Source organism: Haemorhous mexicanus, chromosome 9 (assembly GCF_027477595.1).
Source record: "Haemorhous mexicanus isolate bHaeMex1 chromosome 9, bHaeMex1.pri, whole genome shotgun sequence".
In the NCBI taxonomy this organism is placed as follows: Eukaryota; Metazoa; Chordata; class Aves; order Passeriformes; family Fringillidae; genus Haemorhous; species Haemorhous mexicanus.
In genome coordinates this window covers 21,081,252-21,108,953 of record NC_082349.1, presented here as the reverse complement: position 1 = coordinate 21,108,953, position 27,702 = coordinate 21,081,252, and the positions used below count along the sequence as shown (strand labels likewise).

The 27,702-nt window shown below is 38.6% G+C and overlaps 1 protein-coding gene across 2 annotated transcripts in view; it reads left to right on the top strand.

Moving 5' to 3' along the window:
* The window catches only part of VAV3 (vav guanine nucleotide exchange factor 3), a 144,344-nt gene that overhangs the window by 37,335 nt on the left and 79,307 nt on the right, over positions 1 to 27,702 (top strand). For both annotated transcript variants that reach the window (XM_059854419.1, XM_059854420.1), the window contains 8 exons: positions 13,796 to 13,854; positions 14,582 to 14,647; positions 16,941 to 17,049; positions 19,361 to 19,453; positions 19,549 to 19,617; positions 22,833 to 22,936; positions 24,859 to 24,958; positions 26,257 to 26,352. In XM_059854419.1, coding sequence (XP_059710402.1) covers positions 13,796 to 13,854; positions 14,582 to 14,647; positions 16,941 to 17,049; positions 19,361 to 19,453; positions 19,549 to 19,617; positions 22,833 to 22,936; positions 24,859 to 24,958; positions 26,257 to 26,352 — 696 coding nt within the window. The remainder of the gene's footprint in view (positions 1 to 13,795; positions 13,855 to 14,581; positions 14,648 to 16,940; positions 17,050 to 19,360; positions 19,454 to 19,548; positions 19,618 to 22,832; positions 22,937 to 24,858; positions 24,959 to 26,256; positions 26,353 to 27,702) is intronic.

Here is a 27,702-nt window from a genome sequence, read left to right as displayed (position 1 = left end):
AGGTTTGCCACCCACAACTGGGTGGCATGAATTTGGAATCTGTAGGAGTCACAACCAAACTGATTTTAAATCTTGCCTTTGTGTGTATTATTAATTAGATTAACCATGCTGATGCTGGATACAGAGTTAAATGGGAGTACATGAGAATATTTCTATTCAAATTGTGGGGCTTTTAGGTAATTGCTTATGTCTGTTTCTCTTGGGGAAGTGACTAATCCACCCATGTCTCGAACAGTCTGCTAAATACTAGGAAAAGGTGCTACTTTCAGACTTCAGGTTAATAAAGCCATAACCACAGCAAGTAGCTGAGTGCTCTGGGCAGCAGAACTGCTGCTTTCCTTCTTCCACACCTGCCTCTTGGAGCTGCCCTGTGCTCACCCTTGCCTGACACCCCAGGAATGCCATCTGATCATTCCTACTTAGGCTTTCATCACTTAATGTTTCAGCTGATTTTCTGTGGTTAGTTACTATTTACTCTTCATCACTGCCTTGTCTCCTTTGCCTTTCTCACCACTCTGCCCTGCAGTCTGGTCTACATCCCCATCCAGGCAGTGCTTCTTGGGCCTTTTCCATTCATGCATTTCAGGTTTGTTTCTGGAGTTTTGTTTCGTCTCTTGGTTTTGCTAGAAGACTGGTCCTGTTATTCCTGTGCTTATTTAAATGCATCTTTAGATTTTTCTGCATAGCAGACAAGTACCCTCTACTCATCAGAGGGAGAACTATGGCTCTGTTGAAGTTCCTGCAGTTTTTTATAACCTGAATATGAGGTTAATTCTTTCTTAAGTTTTCTTTTCTAAAGAAGAAGTATTCAATTTGGTTTCGTTGGCTTTCTCCTGCTTTTTATTCAGAGCATATTTTTGTATGTTCTCACTGTACAGTGAGAACAGTCTTTGATGTTGTCTTGCATCACCAAAACTCAGGAAAAAAGAGTTCTGAGCACTGATATTTTGATGGAGTTTTATTTCCTTTGTCCAAGCAGACCCCCCCCACTCTAAAGATAAAGTTGTGAGAAGGAACTTAGGATTTTGACAGCAGATGTTTAGTAAAACTACTTTAGAATTTACAAGTGGTTAAGACACTGTTGTTTATTTGGAAACTGTCAAAAGGAGGTTTTAACTAAGCTGTATATTTTATTTAGAACCATATTTTCTTGCAGAAAGTTGAGAATAAGTAGTAGTCTGTTTGTAATGCAACAGACAAGTGTTTAGGCAAGATTATTCATGTAACTGTCTATACTTCATATATTGTTCTGTAATGTATTTTGATTAATGTATGCATATATGAACTGCTAGGATGTCTCAAGAAACCAGACATGTGGACCTATACCAGATTTACTTTTCCTGAATGTATCAGAGCTCATTTATCAAATTCCAAGATGAAGTTAACTGATTCTTCATTTAAAACTGAAATAAAGAACATTGAGAGGAGGGCTTGGCTTTCTATTTCTTACCAAATCAGTACTCACAAATGTGACTAAAAACTACTTGGGATGTTTAAATCCAGAAAACAGGGCTTGTGTTAGAAAAAAACAAGGCAGTAAAAAATGTTTGAACAATAGCACTTTTTAGAAGCCTGGATTATGAACTCCAGAAGCTGATCAAGATGATCAGGCATTTACTTTGCAGAATAAATGCTATGTAGAAAACAGCAAGAGTCTTGTGCCAATACACAGCTCTGGGCTGACCCCAAAAATGCCATGCAAGGCAGGGAAGTGCAGTGTGCTCTACGGTGTGTTCATGCTTTTATAGGGCATTTCTGCTTGTGTGTGTTTGCAGAAGCAGAGACTCAGGGAAGTGCTGGCAGTCTGATCTATCTGAGGCATAGAAAGGTCTGAAAGACAGGTCTTCATCTCTTACTGTTGATGTAGATGGAGTATGTGCAAATAAACCAACAGGGAATGTTGTCAGGATGTTTCTGGCTATGACTAAATGAAAAGATGTGTCTCCTTCAGGAAAGTGAGAACAAGTTACTGAGCGTAGGCTTGTTTTCTCCTTAAATATATTTTTCTGGGAGTTGTGAAAGATGCTTTATTGCATTACTCTACTGAGAATGAAAACCCAAGAAGCAGAATTATTTTCCAGCTGGTTGCCCAGAAATGGAAAATGAATACAGATGCTGGTTTAGAGGCTGCTGTTTTCAGAAGCATTTGAGAGAAAGTATATTTTTTCAAGTAAAAATAATATAGGCTCATGGAGAAATTGGAGAAATTGAGCAGCTTTCTATGCTGATTTATGAGATTATTTGGAAAAAAAAATTAGTCCTCTGATACAATGAAAATTATGAAGCTTGTAATCTAAGTTTACTAACATGAACTCTTGTTCTGCTCTTTGTGTGCACATTGAAAACAGTTTGTTCAGGCAGTGAAATGGGTTGCTTTGGTAGGTATGGTACCAGAGTAATGACTGCTTCTTTGCTTGTTTGCAGGTGTAGAACTCTGGCTATGAAGGGGAATTGAATAAATTTGTTTGATAGTGTAAGGTAAAATGTTAAAAGCAAAGTCAGCATTCTCAAGTGCATTGTGACCTTGTACCTTGGTTTCAAAGCTGTTTGGCCAGTAGGAAAGAGTCCCTCTGGCAAGGGTGCCTCAGACCTTATGATGGCTTTAAACTGCTCCATCTTAGGTCACTTGGCAGGCTAAAGTCTTAAGGGAAAAAAGTGCCCTTTCTGTGCAGCTTCTCATAGACAGAGGAGCCCTGAACTAGCAAGGCAGAGAGTCCCATCAGAAGCTATTTTCCTTGCCTGCTCTGTTGGATCTTGATGAGCTGTAGTAGGGGTTGTTCTGAACATGCATGGTGCATGTTCTGAGTGTCATAGACAGTGAGAAACTGAAGTACATCAGTAATCAAAAATCCACTGAAACTTAAACTTGTCCAGCAGTAGTCTGGCCTGTTTGTTATATACGTAACACATAATTTTGACCAACAGCTAGACCTTCATCTTAATATAAAATCAATAATTATAATTTGTTGTATGCAGGTCTTAAGGGCATTTCTCCATAGGCTACAGTGTAAAATTATTGGATGAGGGTGGTTTTTATGGCTGTATTATCCTTGAACAGCAGTAATTTAAGGTTTCCCAAAGCTAAATCTAAATCTAGACTGTGTCTTGTCCTCATTCAGACACCTCACAAAATCTGTGTGTGCTCTGCATGTGGTAGCTCAGCTACAGCAACAAGCCAACAGCATTTATGCAGCTTGCAAAGTCTGTGTTGATATTTTTGTTCCTTTTGGTGGAAAACATGGATCATGTCTGTAACATATTACCATGGAGGGAACTCTTACTTTCCTTGTTCTCATTTTGTGTTTCATTTGCTTTACAGGTTTTGTTTCAGTTTCCTTACCTTGTTTTCTCTTTTTTGAGGTGATGGTTTTTTAATCTCAAGCCCCTTCAGAAGTTGACTACATTAAGTCTTGTTAGTTATATTTGTCCTCTTCCTCTAGTGCCTCATTCTCCCTCCTTCAACTTACATCTTTCTCCTGTTGACATCGCTCTTATTTCCTGAAACTTCTGTCTCTCAATCTTCTGGCTGTTGTTTGAAGATTATATTTCATGCATCTGCCTCAGTTAGGCTGGTTTTGACGCTGTTTCATTGCTACTATTTTTGGTATGAATGCAGTAAGGGAATTTTTGTGCTGTTGGAAATACCTGTGAGCAGTAAAGTTAGTGCCTGCCAAGTAAAAAGGAAGATATGTGGAGGAACACAATTTTGAGAAACATTACAGGTAGTGTGGGATAAAATTACAAGCTGCAATGCTGAATAGCTTTTAAAAAATTCAGCACTGAGGCTGTTTCACTCAATTTAACGTTCATCAGCTTGTATATATTTTGATCTTGGTTTTAGATTTGAAGTTTGATGTAAAAAACCGAAGAAGGTGAAGGTGTAATTCAGATTACTGCTGGATATGAATTGCAGCTTTGAATTTGAAATCTCTGCTGCGATATTTGACCCATAAAAATGTAACTCTTGCACAAATAGTGGCTTTCATTGAGACCATAATATCTATGCCAAAATGCTAGGAGAATGTTGGTATGGAACAAGAGTTACCTTCCATGTTATATGTTTGATAAAACCACTTATGCAACACTGCTTAATTGAAATGTATTTTTTCTGAATTTTTTCTCCCCAAAATGCCTTTCTGCATTGACACAAATTATGTGGGAGCCTTCACAAAGCATGACTTTTTCTGGTGTGTTTTCTAGGTACATATGCTTGCCTGCATTTGGCTCTTGCATTTGCTCACTGTAGGCTGCTGCTGAGATTGACTGGAGCAGGACTAATAATACTTGGGATGTTGGGCTTGGATTGGACTCACTGTATTGGACTGAAATGCCCAACTAAATTCATGTCAAGAATTCACTGAACTCATATGTGCTACTGGTGTTTTTATCATAAATAGTGATGACTGAAGTTGGCCTTAGATGAAGCTTTTTGACTTGTTACCAATCTGGGATGTTTTCAGTCCTGTGCCCTTTCACAAATGTTTTGAAGCACAATTCTTCAATAAATATTTGGAAATGTCTATAAACCCTATAGAGCAAAAGTCAGGTACAGTGCTGTGTGCTTCAAGAGGCAATATTAATGGCAGAGATTATTGCCTCTTGAAGTGGCACAGCTGGCAAATAAGCAGTGGCCCTTACCTGCCCTTCAGAAGAACATGCTAAGAAATCTATCCCTTCCTCTGTCTCTGCCTGTCAATTCTCAAATGTAGATAATGACATGACCATAGAGTTGGGTTAGAACAGTGGGTGAAGAGCACCAAGTAGAGGACAAAGTTTTCTGTAGTCAGCAGAGCTTCTGAAATTCCAAGAGACATCTTAATAGTAAATATGACTATATGGTGAATAATAGGCTATCTCCTGGGTTGCTCTTATTTATCATAGTATCTACATCTAAAATACATACTGTGATCTTCATCACAGACTTTAAGAGCTCAGAATGTTCTTTTCAAGCTCCAGACAAGTAAAAGCTAAAGAACAACATTTGAAGAAGCATTGAAAAAAAAAGGAATCAATCCCACTTTCTCTGTTTAGTTCTGCAGTGGCATTTTGCAAGTGTAGCATATAGATAATACAGCCTGCAAGCTGCTGCATGTTCTTAGTAATAAGACAATAATTAGACTGTAAAAAATAAAAATAGCAAGTTAGTTTCTCTCATTCATTTTGTAATTTTCAGTATAAGGATCCAGCTCAAGGAGAATTGGGTACAAATATGATGGGAATGTATTTTTCTGCATATTTTCTTCCACTACTGCAAGTGTACTTAGTTTTTTTTTTTTTTCAAATCGAAGTGAACATATGATTAGGGAGAAAACCAAACCACAGCTCTTGCCAAGTTTCAATAATAGAAGCTGACAATGCCACTTCCGTTGCAGCATGTCCTCCCAAGTTTCATTTTTTTAAATCCCGTACCAAAGCTGATGATTTTTAAAATGAGTGAAGACATTGCAATGTCTGAGTTATGCCATCCTGTTTACTGTGTATCTTTTTGTAGTGTTGGAGGCAGGTGCTTTTCTGTTGGGCTGATCTAATCCCTTGTCTCTTCTGGTAGGGAGATCTCCTAAGAGTGTCAGGCCTGAAAGAGTGCTGTGGGCTTTTGTGAGCCACTGTGAGTGAGCTGGAGGGTAACTGCAACAAGGAGAACAGCTTACTTCCCTTTGCACTGTAGCAGAGAAGTTTTTTTTCTTGCAGCGTATAAGGAGATACGCTGTGTATTTATGATAAGGAGATAGTGTGTATTTATGCCTACTAAATATTCCTGTCTTCACTGATTATGTATTCAATTCATGGTTCAGGTGTGGCCTGGTACCACTAAGTTAAATTAATGTAGTTAATGGTTAAAGTAAACTCAGAAAAGGGACGAGTGTGGCAGTGACTTGTTCACCCAAGACAGGAAGAAAAACTCTTCCTCTGCTTTTAGCACAAGAGAAGAAGAAAAACTCCATTACACAGCCTCATCTGAGTATTGTTCTTGCAAGGGTCAAAATTGACAAAGAAGCTGTTTAAATATTAAAGTGAAATAACACAGTGGGAGTGAGGAAACCACATGGCATTTAAACTGCAGGATGCATACCTAAAACAGTACTGGAGGTGCAATCAATAATGAATATGTAAGCACTAATTTCCTTCTAAAATATCTGTATGCCAATTTTAAACATCCAAGGTCACAAGCACCCAAAATGTATATATGGAATGTACGAACTGGTGGTTGCAGTTTAGAGAATTTACTTGTTCTTTTTGAAACATGTAAAAATAGTCATCTGAAGTCTGTCAAAGGGCAGGGGCAAAAGAAATGTAACTTTTGAAAACACAAAGCATTGATTTCTGTCCTTTCATATTGAAAAAAACCCCACATGACCCCACTTAACCAAGTCTGAACACCTCTGTTCAGTCATTAGGGATTTTAAAAGGAATGCTTACATTTAGGTAAAAAAAGAAATTGTGTTAAAGTATTCTGTTTAAAATGCAGGAAAAATGAATTTCTTTCATGATTGATTACTGTTATGACCTATATAAAATATGGTAAAAAAATTGTGGTATCATCAGTAAGTGTTCAAAAAGCATTGAAAACAAGCACTTGATCAAAGTTGAATGCAGCCTGACGATGCTGTTTCTAAGTGTAGGTTATCCTGTAGTGTTTATTCTCAAGGGAACTGGAATGACTTAATAGCAGATAGGTTTTGCTGTACTGTCCTAGGAATATCCTTTGGTACTCTTTTGCCCTTCATGCAAAACCTGAAAAGTAGTACATGCACCTGAAAGGACAAACTCCAATTGCATGTTTAGAAGAGCTCTGAGGCAGTCTGCACTTTTGCTGTTAGTTGCAGTGTTTACAACACAGCAGTGCTTAAAGGTTGTCATTCTCTAAGCAAGATCTTAAAAAAAAAAAAAAAAAAAAAAAAAAAGAAGAAGAAAAAAACTCAAACCCAGCCAAAAAAACCAGCCCCAAATTTAACACCCCAGAAGGCATGGTGAGGGCTGAAGGTATTCAAAGAATCAAAACCACGAGCAGACAGGAAGCAGCTGCTCCAACTCCTTCCCTCTGTGCTTGCGTTAGGGAGCCTCTCGGCCTTGCAGACAGAATGAACCAAGGGATGTGCAGGACTGTGCTTCTTGTGCAATTTCAACTTTTTCATTTCCCTGTAAGAGCCATCTAGGGAACCTTTCTTGCTTTTGGACTAGCGACTGTAGCCTTGTCAGAGACCTAAACTTTGAAAAATGGGGTTTTAAGGACAATTTTTAAAACTATACCTACATTTGTGTCCGTTGTTGGATATTGATTAGTCAAGACTTGCTCATTATAGTTCTAATAACATGATATTGAGGTTTAGAGATTCTCAGAGAGCATTTGGTTTTTCCTCCTTTAATGTTTAGGCTTCACGTGTGCAGTTCTGTCAGCTGGTCCCATTGTTCTAGTTCCAGAGTTTGCATGATCAGAGTCATCACTTCTGATAAAAGGAGTAAAATATTCAGTGTGCAGAAGGTGGTAAATATTCTTGGCATCAACCTGTCCTTTTGGACATAAGGTCATCTGTCCTCCTATCTTTGAGTGGTTTGTAAAAATAGTGTCCTAGGAGCTTTGCCTGCCTTCCTGGTTCCAAACTGCCCGTCTCACCTCTCTCCTTCTTAGAAGACCTTGGAGAAAAAGTTGCACGTTCTGTAACTCTTGATTCCCCGGGGCTTTTGATGTGCCAGCGGTTTGCATCTTTGTGTTTAGCTTATCTACGAACAGATCGGCAACACCCAGGAGTTTTTTTGTCTTTGCCCCTTTTTTATTTTTCTTTTTCTTTCTTTCACTATGGAGAAACTTTCCTGCCACTTTATTGTGGAGACACTAACACTAGGGAGAATGCATCTGAGAGGAGCCTTCCCTAGGGCAATGCGTGTAGGATATGAAGGTCTGCATGCCCAGAGCCAGCCAGGCTTTCCCCTGCGGCACAACAGCACCTCTGAGCTCTCCTCTCGCAGCTGGGGCTCAGGGCTCAGAGGAAACGTGCATGACTGCCAAAACCAGCTTTTACAGCAATCGTACCCTTGCTGCCTCTGCATGAAAGCATTTGGCACCTGGTTTCAAACCTTTTTTTCACAGTTGCTGGCAGGCTTCTGTCAGTCACAAAGACTTGGCTCGGGGTTGTGAATTTCTCTGCCACGGTTCCCTGGGACGGTCGGTCTATTTTCCTTCCTTCTCCTATCCAGCACTAAGCATAGGTGGGAAGGAGGGATGAAGTACTCCTCAGATGTGTTTCGTCAGGGTGTAGTTCAGTGGAAATGGAAGAATGGACACGGACAATGAAAGAGCCAGTATCAGGATGGCTGAAGGTGATGTCAGTGAGAAAACTGGCAGCATCCCACAGCTGGTGATTACCCCAGTGGAAAGTAAATTTGTGCCTTTCCTTTGGATTGCACCTATCAGTGCTCTACACCTAAAACCCAGATTTCATTGTTTGAATGAAGTAAAAATCAGCAATGTAATGTGTAATCAAACACAGATGATGATATTTCTACCTGCTGGAGGTCTGCAGTCTGTCCTGTTCCTAAGGAGGTGTTGGTGCAGGTGCCAAGGCTGTAAATTGTCTTTCACATCATTGTGTCTGTATGGCTTTGACACTTCAGTGCATGCCACAACAGTATTTAGTAGAGGCATATTTGCATAGCTGGCATTTGAAATTTGGTTTTTGTTTTTAAGGTCCTGTATGTGAAACAGAGTTTTGCTTTTAGGTCAGGTTTTTTCTTCTCTCTTTTTTTTTTTTTTTTTTTAATTCTCCCCTCCGCCCCTTCTTTCCTTTCATTTGAAGGAGTTTTCATTCATTTTGCATTTTGGAAAAGCCCTCATCCTTTCTCCTTCCCTAGAGACTTGTGGTTTGATTAAAACTAACCTGAAGCAACACAGACTACTAAAATGGTACCCAAACAAGGCAGATGGAGAGAAAATGTTCAATTTACCTTATGAACATGCTTTACTTGGAATAATATGCTCATTAGATCAGCAGCTGTGTAATCATCCTGAAGTTGTCTGGCTTAATGCTTGGGGTTTTTTTCCTTTTTTTTTTAATCTGTTAACCAAGTTAAGTGGAAATGTAGCAGTTCCTAGAGATCTTTTGGTTCAAAAGTTAGTGAGGTATTAGTGTAAAATATTAATACATATTAATACAGATATATTTCAACTGCCCCCCACCCTGCTCTGTGCCAAATGAAGTATTGATCTAGGGTTGTCCAGAGCCTGGTACTCTACGGTAGCGAAAAATGAACCTTCCTTAATATAAGTAATTTGAAAATATATTTATGTTTCTCATTTTCATCTTGTCTCCGAGTGACAGAGACACAAAAATAATCTTTCTCTTTCCCCTCCTCCTCACCAGGCTGGTGAATGAGTGAAAACAGCTTCATGCCAACTCAGCATGTGGGCATGGCTGGCAGTTCTGGCTTTAAAGTGTCCTGGAGATGTGGCACTTAGGCCTCATACGAGCCTTCACCCCATGTTGCAGAGAATGCAAAATGTTGTGTTCTCCAGAAACACTGGATTTCTATATGCATTGGCTTTTTATTTTTCATGATCTGCCCAAAGCTCTGACTTTTACTGTGTTTTTAGGAAGACATAACCTGATTTAAGTGCCTGCATGGAAGCAACTGCTTTGATGATCTAACCACAAGTGAGTCTCTCTAGGATTTATTGGCATAAGCTATGAAACTAATGCCATCAATATTTGTTGATGACTTAATACTTTCAGTTTAGGTAAATATCAGAAATATAAATTGGGCATAGTTCTTATAGTAGCAGTCAGTAGCACAGAATTATTGCTTGTTTGGTGAGACAGTGAGTTGCAAGATCATTTACTTCTGTTTCTTCTAAAAGGGGAAAAGTACTCTTAAAATGTACCCAACTGTTCTTGAATTGCATGATTTGCAAGTTCTTCTTAAAGAAACAAGATTAAAAAGAGACACCACTGAAATACTTTGGAAAGGGACATTTTAAACTCAGACACGCTGCTGCTATGGAAAGTTGTAAAATAGTCCCTCTAGTGTACTGCTGCTGTAAGCAGGCACAGGAATAATTTGATGTGATGAACTGAAGAGTACGGCTGCAGGAAATTACAAAATAATGTTTTGGCAAGGCATATTCAAGTTCTTACATAAACTGGAGAGTCTGACCTACAACTGTAAGTCTAGTCAAGCCATAATAAATATGGCTTTTTTGCCCCCTGCAAAAGAGTTAGAGTTCCTAATGAAGTAAAGAGTTAATGATGTACAGTGTGAGACCAGTGCTCTTGCCAGCAGTGCATGAAACATGAATGAGGAGCAGAGCCACTCACCAGGGTGTGGGCTGAGGTGTGCTTCCTCTTCCAGCGCTGTAGATTTGAATTTTGTGTCATATTTTGCATAAACTGCCTATGTACTGAAAAACAAACTTGGATGTTCGCATCTTCTTGAAGTGACTGTGACTTTGATGTGACTTCTAAAGACCTGCTTAACCTTTGTCTCATGGTGTTGGGCAGTGCAAAGGAGCTGTACTGGGGTGGGGGCAGTATACACATCTTCCTTTTATGCCTGGAAGCCTCTTGCTAATACCTCCCAGTGTCAGGTTCCCTGCAGGCAAATCACCGAGTTATCGTGCTTTTCAGTGTGAAGGAATGTATTAGTTGTGGGATGTTTTGGAGTATAAATGTTTCTTTTTTTGTGTCTTGTAGCTGGCCAGAATGTCAGTTAGGAATCTTTACTAAAGACCTGGTTTTTGTTGACTGTTCCTGCTGGTCGTATGTGTGCAAAGCTCTGCAGCCCTTTGTACATTGTTTGTTGCAGAGCAGCACCAGGCATGGAATCCCTGTTGTTCTGGGCTTTGTACAGGCAAGGAGTGCTACTTTTGCACTTAAACTAAAATCCAGTTAAGCCTCATTCAAAGTACAGGAGCATCTGTCAGAGTCCCTGCTTTGGAAGAGAGCTGGGTGATCTTTTAGGGTTAAATGCATAAAAGGGATTAAAGCTCTGCTGAAAGGAAGAGAGCAAAGCAAAAAAAGCACATGCAAAGTGCTAAATTGCATGCTAGGGACTTTAACGTGTCTAGTACATTGTAATTTTGGAGTTCAGAATTGCACAATATTTTAGGTTCCCTCATATCAACTGTATAGGGCTTCAAATGATCACTGTTCTGAAAAACTCCTAAATCTTTCTTTTGTCAGTTATTGAAAATCAGACATTTTGCTGCATTTAAGTTTGTTTTGCTGAATGACTATTGCAATTCTGTTTATCAGACAATTCAGCCCATACATAACTGCAGTCATCCCTGTGGACCTTGACATTTGGGAACTCTTAGTTGTTTCTGTAGTGTCTCAGAACCAAAGAACTGAAATTTCAAGTAGAAGGAGAATCTTGCTTTGCCCCACCTTTTGTTGGAGCAAATACATTTACACGTATATGATACTGAAATAGTGTGTTGACCAGAAGTGGTGATTCCACGTGTGGTTACTGGTGTAAGTATTCTTGACATTTTCTCAGAATTCTTTAGGGAAACCGCAACTGCCGGAAAAATGCCTCTCGGTAGGTTTGGTTCTGTTTCTTGACAGTGCTGTTTTAAGCTGTGGTGTAATAGGAGTGGTTCAATGGGTAAGCATTATCTTTTGTTCTGTGGACGTTGAATCTGTGTTCTAATCTTGACTAGAGACTGGAATGCTTAATGGTTTCTGTTTAAGAGCAGGGAAGATTCCTGTAGTCTTCTGTTGTCTCTAGTCATACAGTTCCTTTCTCCGTCCTTTTCTCTGCACGTTTTCTGGGAAATGCTTCCCTGGCTTCCCCAGTGTGTGTGGGTGTCATTGTGGGCCTCTGTGCCCACCCCCTCCAAGTTTTCACATCAGTTCCTGAAAAAGTTTTTCTATTCCTCTTATGTATAAATCTTGCTTTTGTTTGTGTACATATTGATAGCTCTAAAATGTAACTTGGCAGTACACTTTGGGAATAATATTTGCTAGTTACCTACCTAAAATTCGTAATTTTATCTGTACAGTCTTTTTTTTTTTAAAAAAAAGATATCTTGAAGGAGCTGTAATTAGCTGTGAAGAGTAAGCCATATGTCTACTGGGTTTGATTATGCCAGATAAGTGAGAATCCCTCTAAGGAAAAGGGTCTGCGTGGGTGGAATCGTTTGCAAGAGATTTTTTGTATGCTGGGAAATATCATGTTGAAACAAGTAAGGGATATTCAGTTCACCAGACTTGCCCCTCTTTGTTTTGAGAACCATGAAGCCTCCTGTGATTTTGCCAATCCACGCCCACCCATGCATCAGGACAGATAATTTTGCCATTGAATCCCACAGCATCTTGTCTCGTGTGGCTCAGGGCTCCTTGCAGCCCTGTGCTGGGATTCTTGCAGGTGTGCAGGGACAGGTTCTGGTCTGCTACGAAAACCAGAACTCCCCTGCATCACCAAGACTTGTTAAAGGAGTCTTTTTTTCCCTTTTGATCTTTTGATTAATGTGAAAAAGTTTTTAATTATTTTTGTCATTTATTTAATCAACTTTATTCACAATTTCTAAAGCTTATTCTAGACCATGTTGCATTTCTTCTGTTCAGAGAGGAAATATGTGCCCCCATCTTTGATTATGTTAATGGCATATTTATTTGTTTTTATTATTCTTTGCTGTAAGGCAAAATGAGATTTTTTTCACGGCATTAATTTTCACAGCAGTTTAAATGAACTCCAGATATTGCTTTCACAGGATTAATCTAACATTAATTCTTAATTTCGCTCATTTGCCCATGAATTATTATTCACTATGGAGGCTTTGTAACTTCAGTTTAAGCTCTAGTTTGTGATATTTCTCTGTGGTTTCTACTTTGTCATTCTCCTGTGTAAACATGTAATTTTCCTTCCTTTGAGAGATGCACTTTTAACTTTCTTTTATGGTCATGGTAGTCTTGTAATTAGAACTTCAAAAATAAACAACTGAAATTGTAGTGATTATTCCCAAATGCCTGTGAAATGTAGAATTGCTGTACTGAATTTTGATACCGCTGATAAAAAGCTTCTTTTGAGATTTCTCTTCAGCTTAATTTGGATTTTGATTTGAAAAGATACAGGCTGAAACTTCTGAGGAGTTCAGAGGAAACCTTGTCACTGAAGTGTGGGCATTCAGGCAGGCTGTCATTTTGGGTCATTTTCTCTCTCTAGCAAATAAAACTCGCATATCTGCGTATGAGTAAATAGTTATGATGGAGAGGACTGGCCAGGCAGAGTCAGATAGGTCTTGTATGAATTCAATTGCCCCCAAAACAACCCCATGTATGTGACGGTGTTTGTGTGTGTGTGTGTGTTCTACCTTTCCTAATGCTCCCCCTCGCTGTGTGTGTAACCTCAGCGCCTGCAGGAGATGCTCTCGTAGGATGAGGTTTTCCAGACTGCTGCGGTATTCCAAACATGAGAAGGGTTCAGGGCTGCTCTGTGCGGCTTTGGCCGTGGGGCCGATGGGAGGGCTCACCTTTGGCCCCCGAGGTGGCCGAGCTCTGGCTCTGTGTTGCCCGTCCACCTCCCAGCCGGGGCCCCCGGGCTTGTGCAGCCTCGGCCTCTGGCTCCCTCTGCTGCCCAAACTCTTCCTCTCTGCAGCTACCCAAGGAACACAAGCACTCTTAGGACAAAATTTGATTACAAGTGCATCCAGGTCCAATTGCATATTGTGTTTAGTATGGCCAGATTTTGTCTCTGTTTAGATAATTTTATGTGAGTAGTGCTGCTGATAATGAAACAATGGAGAACAAAATGTTTTATTGCTTCTGTTCTACAACTGATCTTAGTTTGTTTCCCTCTCTTGCAGGTGATAGAAACGCTTTCGAAGCTTTCCCGCACTCCCATTGCACTAGGCACAGGGATAAGGTATGGTATTGCTGTTGGGAATGGTGGCAGTAATGCCTCTTGGTGGGATGTTCCTTGGCAAAGCTGTTGGAGGCAGTACAGGCTGTGCCCCCCACTAAGAGCTTCTCTAGCTGTAAGCCAGAGTGCCAGGTGGGCAGCTGTGCAAGGCTCTGGGCCTCTGAGGAGCTCCAGAAGATGTGTGCTACCTCTGTACACTTGCTGAAGGGCCTGAGTTGTGTGTACTGCTCATGCTGAAACAGGAGGTGAGCAGAGGAGCAGCAGTTGTGGTGTTGCAGAACTTGTGTGATAATCGTGACACAGGGATCAGAAGTCGCCTGATGCAGTGCTGATTTATGTAGAGACAAAAGGGGTTTCTCTTCATTCTCGCTTCTAAAAAATCAGCAAAATTGGCCGAGTTTGTGAGATTCTTGTTTTCAAAAAGAAACAAAAATACCCCCTCCAACCAGATCTAACCTGAAAGTTTTGATCATTTTTTCCAGTTGAAAAATGTCAATGGTGTGTATTTTTGGTGATTTAAAACAAAGGTGCCCAGTAGGGTTTTATTTTAGTAAGTGTCAATCCACACAATGAAGTGTAAATGCACATATACTGCTCATCAGAGGAAGGGGCGAGCATATAAGCACATTAGTATACAATAATCTGTGTGAAAATTTTGGAAACCAAATAGAAATCCACTATGTGACTAGGCTAGTGGTGTCTGTAATTAATGCTATTTTTCTTTCTATAGGCCCTTCCCTACAGAAGAAAGCATTGATGATGAAGATATCTACAAAGGTCTTCCTGATTTAATAGAGTATGTTTTAAATATTGGTATTAATCTGTTAATTAATATTAATCTGTGAATTAATTACAGATTTTTGTCTTTCAGTTGCATCCTATTGTTTGTATTGTGTTGTAGAACATGTAGTTTTAATGAGAATGGGATATTTATTTAATTAGTAAATATCTTGTTAGTTGTTATGCTGACCAGGAAGAATTAATTATGAAAACTTAGTTGAATTATTGTGCTACATTTGTGTATATAAAGCAGCATGTTTCACAGAGGGTGCTCGTAGCAAAGCAAATAAAGAATGCATTTCTAAGTTACCTGTCAGTACTATGAGAATGCTTTCAGAAGATTGCAATATCACTTGTAAGGAAATTGTCTTGAACTAGCAAAGAAAATGAATGTTTGGATCATAATTCAAGTGGATCTTTTCCCTAAAGTCAGTGAAATCCTTAATATGAGTGCGTTTATCTCTTCTGGGTAAGTGTTTGCAGGATTGTCAGGGTACTCTTGTGTCCTGTGGCTGGGATCTCTCAAGATCCATGAGGAATCATTTTGGACAAGAGCCAGGTCAGAGCTCTCTGTTCCAAGGCTCAAAGTTCGCCAGCACTCCTTGCATGTTGCTTGCTGCAGTGTGGGAAAGAAGCTGCTGCTCGCACCAGGGATTTGTTTCTTCAGTCCCTATAAAGAAGGGAAACCTCACTGTGATTGGCATTGCTCAATTTACCACTTTCTCTGCAAAGCTTGTCCTTGTCTCTGCAGCTGACTGACTGTCTCATAGATAATTGCTTTTCACTCTGTGTAGCAGAGCATGCAGAAGATAGGAGTTGCAGTCTCCTCTGAGACCCAAGTGGGCAAGAGGTGATGTCCTTATCTCTTAGATGTGGTGGCATTATAACTGTTTGAAAATAATATTTCCACCAATTCTTAAATGGGTATGTACATTCAGCATTGTGAGACAATCTTTCATTAAAAAAAAAAGCTAACAAATTATACCAAATAAATTGATTTGTAACTCTTCTTGTGTAACAAATTATGGAAATTAACAGAAATTTAATAGTTGCGTGCTGTCTCAATTGTGGAGGAAGCAATTCAAGAATAAGAAACAAATGTGCCAGTGAATAATGCAGATAGCTCACATTTTTTTAGTTTCCCTCAATTATCAGTAAGTATTTGAAATTGATTTAATTTTCCCTGAATTTAAATGGTGTTTAAAGAATTTAAAATTAATTTAGGTCTTTTTGTCAGAAAGAGCTGTAGTACTTTAATGTTCCCATCCTTACTCTGCCTTTTTGCCAGCTTTTGTTCCCTGGAGCAGAGGTGGTAGAATGGAGTGTGTGCTGCATCTGAAAACTGCCAGTGTTTAATGTGAAGTGCCAGTACACCATCACTGCTGGTGGGAACTGAAATGCTGGACTAACCTGTTGGTTTTTACTCTGAAGGATTTCAGTTTTGTTTTCCAACAGGATAAACCTAAAATTGTCTGCATATCTGATCCCGTTTCTATACTGTTATTGTGACTTGACCGCTTTCAATATCTTCTAGAGTTTTTTTGTAGACTTACCCTAAGGAATTGGAGTGAGAGATATTATAGGCTTGATAGAGTCCTAGCACAAAGCAGGTAATACTCTAGCAGGGCTGACTGCAATGAAGCTGAATTAACTGAGGGCAGAGTTGAGCTCTGACTTGATGCTGTATTTCTGTGGTAATTGGAGGGCAGCACTTGTGTGTGCTTGGTTTCGTTGAACTGTCTGATTTTCAGTTTGATTGGTTCCTTTGTTCATTTTTATGTAGCTGAAGGTTGTGTGAGATGATCCAGATTCTGGTTCATGATGTGGAGGTACCGTGCCTCAGTGCTGGCTCTGCAGTCTGTGGTGTATTTTACCCTGGCTCATCCTTGCTTCAGACAGGGAGAAGACCTGTAACAGTCTCACATCCCAGTGCAGTGGGATGCCAGGCAGTATGGAGAGGCAGCTCCTCTTCACTGGATGTGGTGGGGAAAAGGTCAAGGAGAAGAGGGCAGCTGGATTGTAGCTTGTGACAAAACTGTCCTGAGGTGTTGCTTTTGCTGCTGGTTTAGTTCCCATGTGGTTCTGAATTCATTAGTCTTCAGTATTGTGTTGATTTTGTAAATTTATTTTAAATTAATTGAGAAAAGAAAATTAATTAATGGACTTAATTTCCCTTAATGAGCTATTTTCATTAGCTATTCTATTAATTATTCTGTTTGTTTACTCTAGAACCTTCTCCTATGATTAGTCCCTTGCAGAGCTGGTGGTACTTTGTCTGTGCTGCACAGTTTTTTTTCTTGTCTTTTCAGTGAAACTGGTGTTGAGGAAGATGAGGAGTTGTATGATTGTGTCTATGGAGAAGATGAAGGTGGGGAAGTTTATGAAGACCTAATGAAAGATGAAGCAGCACAGCAACCTGTATGTTTTCCTGTTCCTAGCTGCTTTGGAACAAGAGCAGTTAACTTTTTGATAGTTGAAATGACCTCTTAATAAATAGTTTCACTAACACTCCTGCTCGGCTGCATCCAGAGTTCTCATGTGCAGAGCATTATTTTCTATGTGAGACTTTGCAGGCTTTTTGGGTAAAGGGGAAAGCATTAACTATAGTAAGCTTAAAAAAAAAAAAGGGATTTTTAAGTTAAATACAGTAATTACTTTGATAGTTTTGAGTAGTAAAATTTACCAGCTATTTTAAGAGCAGTTAATTGAATTGCTTACTTGAAAGTGTCCTACCTTCAAATTTTTGTTACAATTTTGTGAAATTGTTGTTTGTAATACTATTTCAGCCATAGTTTGAACAACTAGCCTAGCAAGGACAACTGAGAATTGTTTCAAACTAATGAATTTCCTGTTTATTCAGCCATGTAGGTTTTGTTGATTCATAGGTTGTCATTATGTTGCAAAGTACACTATTCCACTAAGGTTTTTCTAGGAGTAGCTGAACTCCCAGGCAGCTTTTCTTACCTGTACTGCTATCACACATTGTTTCTTATTTCCTCTTTCCTTTTGTTTATTGCACTCAAATTCTAGATGTTTGCAGTGTGGATAGAAAAATTGAGATGTCAGTTTTTGCCAAAAGTGTCTGTGTTAGTGTTCTCTTTGGGTTAGGTGAGCACAAAACTGAAGTGAATGGTTTTAACTGGAATGCCAGGATTTGTTTGCATTGCTCATATAAGTACTGATGAACAACAAACACCCAAATTTTGCAAATGGATATAAACTATTGAGTACAGCAACTTCTGTAATGGGGCAAATGCTGCAAACATTTGGGGCAGCATTGAGCTAAAGGTAAAAAATAGCTGAAAGTCTAAATAATTTCAAATTCTAATACTTTATAGAAATTAGTTACCTACAGTTAACTGTGACAGCGTCTCCTTCCCTGTACAAAAGAATCTGGGAATAAATTTGAGATGAGGATGACCATGATGATGCTCACAAAGCAGAATTCTTCTGATAAGACTGCAGTTTTGCAAAATGGTTACTTGTGTCTGCATCTGATAAAGACACAACCTTACTGTTCATTGTGGGAAAATGAAGAACTGCACGAATTGGATTTTCAAGAGTAGTTTCTGAAATGTAAAAATTTCAATCTAGAAATTATGCTGTTCCTAGAGAAGAAAAGTCTTTTGTTCAAAAGCTAAAAGTAATTTTTCTGAATTAAATAACTAGAGTGCTAAATTTCTACTCCTGACTCTCTCTGTATTTGAACAACATCTAGTCATCTGGTCTGTGTGCAGCATAGGAATTCTCTACATTGGATGAAAATAAGTGAGGTAGAACCAGGGATATGCTGAAGGGTGTTGCAAATTGATAAATAGGCTTCAGAAAGTATGTTGTAGTTCTGTTGCTTGTTAAGATACTGCTTCTTGTTGTTGGAGAAAACATTTTGGATTAGTTACTGCTTCTAACTGCAAAAGCCTGTCCAGTTACTGTGTCAAACCTCCATGCTGACCTCTGAGATCTCCAGAGCTTCTGTGCCTTGCTTGACATGAACGGTTCCATATAATCTTCCAGTTATTTACTCTTTTATTTGAAATAGGTTTTTATTGAAGCTGTAATGCTGTAAATCCTATCTTGGGTAAGACTGCTTGTAAACTATTTTTATAGAGTCATGTAATTACTGATAATTACTTCCGTGTCCTGTGAGTCTGGTGGTTTACATGGAAAAATCCAGGGTCTTGTTGGAGACACGCACATGCATATACAACGCTTGAACTTTGAGGTCACTGCACTTCCTGATCTGAGGACATACTCCTGTTGAGTCTGAGGAGAAAGCTCCCCTTGAGAAATAAAAGGGGAAAAACTGTAAATAAGTACAAGGATTAGACTGAATCCAATATTTATGGCAATGCAAAGTTGCTTGCGTGATTTAGTCCCATTAAGTTTAATAAAATTACTAACTGCTGGGTATTTTAAATGAGATTTCTCAGCCTGGATGTAAATTAAATGTGACCTTGTATTTCAGCTTCCAAAGTACATGCTGATACTTCAGTGTTTTATGTCTAAACATTAATTTTTCATAATATTACTTTGATTTTGATTTTACTAAAGTCATCAGCTAATTGAACATTAAAATATTCTTGGTTATTTCTATCATCTTTGGAGGCTGCCTTACTCAGAGAGTTTCAGGAAGCAGTTATCCTAATTGTGTAATTCTAAATAAATAAAACCATTTGTTATCCATTAGGTGTCTGTTAATGACTTAAACTTGACTCCATTGTAATTGCAGAAATGTCCTGAAAATGACATAAGAAGCTGTTGTCTTGCTGAAATAAAGCAAACTGAAGAGAAGTACACTGAAACCCTGGAATCGATTGAGAAGGTAAGATGCTGCTTACAGACTTGTAAAATCCATTTTTATAGCAGTCTAGAAGATAGAATTGCAATAGCCAATGTATATATAATTTTTTCTTTCAGTTTTTCATGGTGCCATTGAAAAGGTTTCTGTCAGCATCAGAGTTTGATACTGTTTTCATCAACATTCCTGTGAGTAATTACATATTTTATGAACAGACATGAGGTTCATAGCTGATTGTGATATATTGGTATTATGTGTTACTGCACAAAATGATTATTTGAAATACAGTGTGTGTTTATGTGGATATTAGTTCATTAAAAAAGATGTGCACTACCAATTAATTTTTTTCTGTTTGAGGGAATAAGGTAAGATAAATGGCATTAGCATGTGAGATAGTGAATTGTTATAAACCGCAGTATTTTTGATCTTTAAAAGCTAATAATTTCTAGAAATGGACTGTCTTCTAATAAATGCTAATATTTTAATGATGGTACAAAGTTGTGACTGCTAAGTTACCTATCACTGTGTACTGACTATCTGTAGCTGCTCTGCAAATCCGTGTAGCTGCCCTGGCTCTTACGTCATTGAACACGCTTGCAAGTTAATGTAACTCAGTTTTGGACTCAGAATCTGGTGCTGGAAAGGATAAGAAAATCCTCTGTGAACTATCTAGGAAACTTCCTATTTGACTGAAACAATAGTGGTTCCTGTGATTGCTACTTTGTGTCATTTATTTTCAGCTTAATCAAAACAGTATGGCAATTTACATGTATTTTTAGTTGATAAGAGATCAGCATGTCTTTACTCTGTCTAACTTTAAAGGAAGACATCAGAAATGGTCTGAAGCCTTTCTCAATACAGAAAAATGAAAGCAATGCTCTTTTATGAGGCCTTTGTAAAGAACGAGTCCCCAGAGCGTGGCCCATGCTGTATTTTACAAGCTATTATTGCTTGTAAAATATCACCTCTGGTTTGGCCATACCTGGCATGTCCAATAGGCTCTCAGGTTATAGGAGGAGGTGTTGGGGATTTTATTCTATTCTGTGAGAACCTGGCCAGTCTGTTAAAATGTTTTGGTTGCTGTTCCAGCATCATCCTGATAGAAGGTAAGTTCTGACAGTTATTATGTGGATGATACCCGACCCCTTGCCATATTTTTCCCTCAGTGAAGTTTTCACTCTGCCTCTTGATTGCTGTCATGTCCTCCACTTTGAATATTAGTCCAAAACACTGTCACAGATATCAGTAAATAACTTGTCTTCTTGAATTACATCAGCTCCCCACAGAGATCCCTTTGCTTTTGAAAACAAATCTATATTCTGTCCTGCATTTGTATTTCCTACTTATTGCAAATAAAGCCATGATGTGCCCTAAGTTACTGTAAACCTCTTTCCTAAGGCTCTGTGTGCCCAGGCATATTGACTTTTGTTGAAAGACCTAATTCCAGTCAATGGAAACACTGCACAAGGGTACAGAAAGGCTTGAATGCTGTAAGCACAAGCAGGGAGGCCAGCCCACTCACTGCTAGTTAAAGGATTGCATGGGATCACAGAAGATGAAAAATAATGAAACCTGTGTATTTTAGACTAGTGAGACACATAGTAAGCTTATGTTTGGGTTGTTTTATTTTGCTTTTTGTTACCAGCATTCAGTATTCTGCTGTTAGAAGAAGATGTTTATTCCCAACTCCAGGAGTGTTTCATAGGCATCCAATAACCTTAAAAGAAATACAGGACTTGCCTAAGCCAAAAATATTTGCAAACGCTTTGTCTGCTCAGACCTTGTCTGTGTGGCAGTTCCTCAGCAGGAAGGCTGGAGGGCAGTGGAAGCTTGTTTTAAACTAAAAATAGCTGTTACACAGAGCTCTGCAGCAAAGTGAGATGTGAAGAGCGAGTGCTGTGTTCTCAGAACAGAATGGATTTTCTTCTGTTAAGGGGTTGTGGTGAAGGATTGTTTCCTTAGAGTGATGTTATATTCCTTAAATAGACTCTAAAAGATGCTTGCTGGATCAACTGCTGATATCAAAATACTTCATTTTGAAGGAAAAAAATCCAATAAAACCAATTACCCCTAATTACTTGCTAATCTAAAGAGAGTGGCTTTCATTGGCAGTCATATTTCTAAGTTCTGTTCTTTAAAGTGAATGTATGGCTCCATATTTGCATCTGTATATGTCTGTCTGTATATGCATTTGTATGTACATCTCTGTGTGCACCCATATGTAAATGCACTTATATGTGCACCTGTGCATGCCTGTGAATTTTATATAAGGACATAGAGAGATGAAAGTATGTGTAACAGATACTGAAGTGTTGGAATCTTCATTGACTTCAGATGATGTTAACATCAGTTTTAAACTAAACTTGATTTGAATTAGAGATGGAAACCCAAAAAGACCCATTGTCCCCTTAGAATTAAGCTGTTTTTCAGGGGTATTGCTTAGCTGAGTCCCTGTGTGCTCCTTAGAAAAAGTGCTCCTGTTCCAAATAGATTAATTGGGAAGTATTTCTGTAATAATGTCTGTGAACTGCAGCTTAAGATTCTGAGGATAAGGCCATACAGTTGCTAGCAACTAAATTTGATCTGTTTCAAGATTCTGCACCCTCATCAGTGATGTGATTGACCTTGTATGTACTGTTAGTTTTCATCAATGTGAAGTGAAATGTTTTAACTCAATTCATGAATCAATGTTGAGTATTATTTCTGTAGTGTATAATTTCTTGAATTAAATAATCTTCAGTGGCTTGCCCTGTTAATCAGTCCTGTTTTTCATTCCAATGGTCTGTATACTAGAGTTACCCAGATTTCAAAACTTCTTAACCTTAACCTTCTTAATTCTCTGACAGTGTCCATACAATGTTTAAGCTGATGCAGTCTCCTATAGTTTGTGTATGCTGGTGTATAAGCAAGGAGAGTTGCAACAGTAATCAAAGAGCAAATATTTCTGCAATATTTTCTCTCAGACATTAGCTGTGTGCATTATTGGGAAACTCATTATGATTGCAGTTAATTTAGCATTAGGACATCACTAATTGACCAGTGTAATGTACAGAACTAATTTTTCACAGCTCAGGGACAAGAATCATTACTTCAGCTTGTCACTAAAGCATTTACTTGACTTGCTTAATTTTAAAATTATCATTATAAAATAAAGGTGAATTAACAGTGCACATTCCAAGCTAGAATAAATTAGTCTCTAATAGGTAGTTCTTGGAGTCTAGTTTTTCTTGCTGCACTACAGGGAAGATGTGCCAAACCTTGAAATTAGGTTCTACTCTCAAATAATCTGTTTTCCAATTTATTGAAATTATTTGGTCTAACATAAAATAATTTATTTTTATATTTAAAGCTTTAAGCTGTTTTGTTTTACAAAGCTTTCCCCCTCCCCATTACTGTTTTTAAGGATTTGGTGAAAATTCACAGGAATCTTACACAGGACATCAATGATTCCATTGTTAACAAAAATGATCAGAACCTATATCAAATTTTTATTAACTACAAGGAAAGGTAAGATTTTAGCATTCTTATTAATTGTGCTGATATGTGCTCAGTTTGGTATTTTACTGTATTTTTATTTAATAAATATTTCTGAAACAGGATTAAGTTCACAGTAAGTATCCTCATCAAGCTAGTTTTGGTGTTTTGAGCCTGGAAGTCAAAATGCAACCTAGTGTTTTATGAGCCCTCACTCCTGTTAGCCCAGCTTTGGCAATATTTTTACTTAGACAGGTAACAAATATATTTTTAAGGAAACTTAAATTTTGCACAGCACTTTTTTTGCACATAATACCAGATATTTTTTAGCATTTATTAGGATTGTTTAAGAGATTAAAGAAAGGATACTTATTAGGGATATTTCAGATTAAAGAAAACAGAAGAGGTCATAACTGGAAAGAATGTCAAAGAGAGAGGAGACTATGGTCTTGCTTTACCCTGAGTCAGAGGTGTGATAGTAAAGCAAACACCCTTTCCCTTTGAAAAGCAGCCAAGCTGATAACAGGATAGCTGTGGCAACATGCCATACCCTGTGGGCTAATTGCCAATTTTTTACCCACCTTTTCATATTGTTCCCTCTGCCAGCACTGAACAGCTGTTGGACTCTACAGATGAATTTATATGCCTGTGGTACTTGGCTGAAAACACTTGTTCAGTTGGCTGCATTGCTGACCTACCTTAAAGTAACCTTTGGGATTTGGTTAAAAATGAAGTCCTTCTGGGAACAGAGTCAGAGAGACTTGAGGGAGCTAACTGCATTTGCTTCAGGATGAAGGAGGATTATTGCAGTAATAATTGCTGTGTGAGAACTTGGACAGCAGCATCCCAAGAATGTTAGATGGGACAGTTCCAAGGGAGGAGGGTGTCCCAGACTGCCCATCAACAGTCCTGCCTTCAGAGAGCCTCTGTCTCAGCTTCTGGTTTGGAGCAGGACACAGTTATTTCCCAGGCTGTTATACTTTGTGCTGCTGTAGGAGGGAATCAGGGGACAAGGAGCTGTTCTGCTTGCTAAAGTTATTCTGAAATGTGTGCTCAAAGAGGAACAAAGGACACAGAGAAGAAATACCAAGTTTATATTACTAAAAAAAGGGAACAGAGGTTGATGCAGTGTCTGAACCATACAGTGGTTAAAAGTAATCAGAAATTATAAGTTTTAAATCATTGTCATCACATTATTGTGAAAAAAAGAATTAAATAAAAGGGTAAAGGTTAGGTGAGAGAAAAATAAATTTAGGACACCTCAGTAGAAGGCTCATGGGAACCCACCAAAAAAGTTTTGAAGCATACAGAAGAAATCGCCTCAAGAAACAGATGAAAAGGTCAGAGAAGGGAGCACTCTTGGTGCTGGGACTACTAGAAAGAAGCACTCCACAGAGAGGCAAGAAACTCCTGTCATAAAACCAGACTCCTTCAGGAAGCATTGCTTCACTTGACATCTATTGAAAATTTCTTGAGATTTCATACACTATTATTTTCATCTGAGAGCTCAGTACTGATAGAAAATGTTGAAGACAGATGAGTTTGGATAACCTACAAGTTCTTTAAAGGATGGCTGTAATTAATCCTATTAGGCCTGTGCTCCAGCATTTATTCATTAAAACCTTGGAAGTCTGCATTGCTTTAAACACTATAGACTGTTATGTTCAACAGAAATTTTGCTGCTTTTTAATGAATCGTGTGTTCATCAGAACATATATAAATATATGTGACTAGTAAAGGAAAATGGAATGGTTTTAGGCTATTTTGGAAGTAGAGCAAAACTGTTGTCCTGAATAGTCTTCATTCATTCATGTTGTGTATTGAACATGTGGTTAAATTCTATCCTTGCTTATATAGGCACTGCTCCTTCTGAAAGAAGGATTGTGAAAAAATGATCAAGGGTTGTTCTTAAATAAACAAACGCTTCTTTCATTCTTTCTCTTGCTTTGATTTAGGTTGGTTATTTATGGACAGTACTGCAGTCAAGTGGAGATAGCAATATCGTGCTTAGACAATATCTCTAAGACAAAAGAAGATGTTAAATTGAAGTTAGAGGTATCTGTATTTTTTAATATGTATGTATATATATGCACCTTATACCATGTGTTTCTGTGACTAGGTCCTGCTTTCATTGAAGTCAAAACCTTTATGATGATGAAACTAGCTGGACTGATGAGTCCATGTGTTTCCCTTCAGTCTTTTGGAGCTCTGATCAAATGGAAATGTGCTGCATGTACAAAAGTGCACATCCTGGTCCTGAAGTGAAGGGAGCTTTGCCACTGACATTAGTGGAGTTAGGGTTTTCTCTCAGGATGTGACCATCAGTGGTACCTTTCCTTTTATCAGCGTGTCTCAGCTGGAACAGAGTTGCAGGATCAACAGGCTGGGAGGGACCTATAGCCTGCACAAGCTCTTGTCCCATAGCCTCAGGGTTGTCTGCCATGGCCCCACGGTGCTTTCTGCAGGGCTGCTGCTCACCTGCTGAGCCCTCAGGGTCAGCATGTCCCTGGCTAGTGCCTATAGGGTGAGGGACTTCATCTTTGCCTTCCTGCCTTGGTGTGAGGTTTGTGCTGGGCCTGCCCTGAGTGGTGTCAGCTGCTCCCTGGGCTGCACCCTGTGCTGCCTGCAGCCCTGCTGGGGTCTCCTGTGTCTTCTGCTGCAGATCATTGCCAATGGCACTGAAGGGAAGGGGGCCTTGGACAGAGCCCTGAGGAGCTCTGTTTGCAGCTGTCCCTCAGGTGGTGCAGGAAACATCAGTCACTACACTTTTTGAGCCTCATCATTCAGTCAGTTTTTGATAGACCTGGAGCAGAACAGCCCAACCTGAATATTACTCTACGGTGAGAGATGAAACTGTGGAAAAGTCAAGGCACGCTGTCCTCACCCATTTACAGATCTAGTCAAGTAGGTCAGGCATTGACTTACCTGTGGTACATCCATGGATATTCCCACATACCTTCCTCATGTGCCCAGATATTGATGCCAAGAGGACTTGCTCCACAATTTTTGCAGTGAAGTGCTGAAGTGAGACTGACTGACCTGTAGTTTCCATGATTACCTTTTGCTTTTTTCCCCCTCCCACAGGAATATATAACTTTTTTTAGCTGTGTGGAATGCCTAATTTCTGTTGCCTTTGTTCTACTCTCTCATGCATGTTGAAACATCTGAGAACATGTGACTGAACACAGGCTTTTTTTGGTTTTGCCATATCAACTGCTTTTCTTCATTTTGTTTCTACTATTTATCACAAGCTTAAGACAGTTGCTTATATGTCACTGAATTTTCATATGTATCACTTGAATAAGTTTATTTTCTAGCTCCACTGTCTTATTCTTTCTTCTGCTTTGAACTAGGAATGTTCCAAGAGGGCCAATAATGGGAAATTTACATTGCGGGATCTCTTAGTGGTTCCAATGCAAAGAGTGCTCAAATATCACCTACTGCTCCAGGTATTTTATTTTTGAAATTTAAAGGGGCTGAGAGCAAAACTGTGATTGTTTATCATCAGTGGGTTGTAAAAATGAAAGCCAAATGTCTTTATCAAAGGAAGCTGATTGACGCTTCCCTAGATATGTTAAGAAATAAAGTTCAGTCAAGTGCAGGGTTTCTCCCAGAGATAATTTCTTAGAGCTGAAGCCTATCTGGGGGAAATAAAACAAAACATGATTGTTTCCTCAGTCTCTGGACCCTTTATTGTTGGTGTGTTTAAAATGGTTAGTAGTACCAAACCATAAATATGGTACTTGGAAATGTGAACCATTACCCTCCAAAACAGGAAGCTGGGCCATACATACAGCATACTTTTAAGATATTTCTTCGCTGTCATAAATTGCAATTAAGCCATATTTATTTTGAAATGCTTCTTGTTATAACCCACAAAGCATTAGCTTTTGCAGTTAGTCCTGTAATAAGGGTGGAGAGTCTTATAAATTTAATTTGATAGCTGTGCCAGGAGACTCATTAGTTCAGCTGAGAAGAAATGTATTACTATATTAGACCATCAACCCTGCTGATGCTTGTAAAATGTCATTTTAAAAAGATCTACTACTTATATATGGAGCACAATTTTTACTCTGCAGAACAACATACTTTTTGTAATATTAAATTTTTTGAAATACTTCTGTAAATGAGTCATCAATGTTTTGATCAATGCAAAATTGGAAAAAAGCAAAATTAATGGTACAACTTCTTTAAAAAAACTTATGAGATATGACTCATGATTTTATAGTCAAACTGTATATTGTGAGAAGATGATATACAATGTCACTATGCTCTGTGTTACAATATATGTTGTACAAGAAAAATATTTTACAGACTTGGAAAGAAAATAATGAGTAAATTATTAGAATTGCGATGCAAATATAAGTACTAACTATTAATTGTAATATATGTATTAAAAAATACTATTCCGGTTCTTATGGTTTTACTGAGTTATCTGAGCTGAAATGTATAATTATTGCCTCAAATTATAAAGAAGAAATGGCCTGTTTCCCCAAGAGGTTACACTTCTACTTCATAAGGCCCCAAAAAGACTCTGTATTTTCCATATGGGAAGTGGCTAAAAGAATTCTTTGAACATGTCAATTTTATTTCAGTATGTTTTCTGAGTCAGCTTCCTCTTAGGTATGATGAGACTGACTTTTAAGCTGTGCATACTTCAGCTGAGGTTTTACTGTCCCTGTCTGTGGACAAGTGCATGATTTGGAATAGGATGAAATTCCGTATAGCAATGTGTAAATGGACATGTAATGTGTAAATGTAATGTAATGTGTAAATGTAATGTGTAAATGAAATGAGGG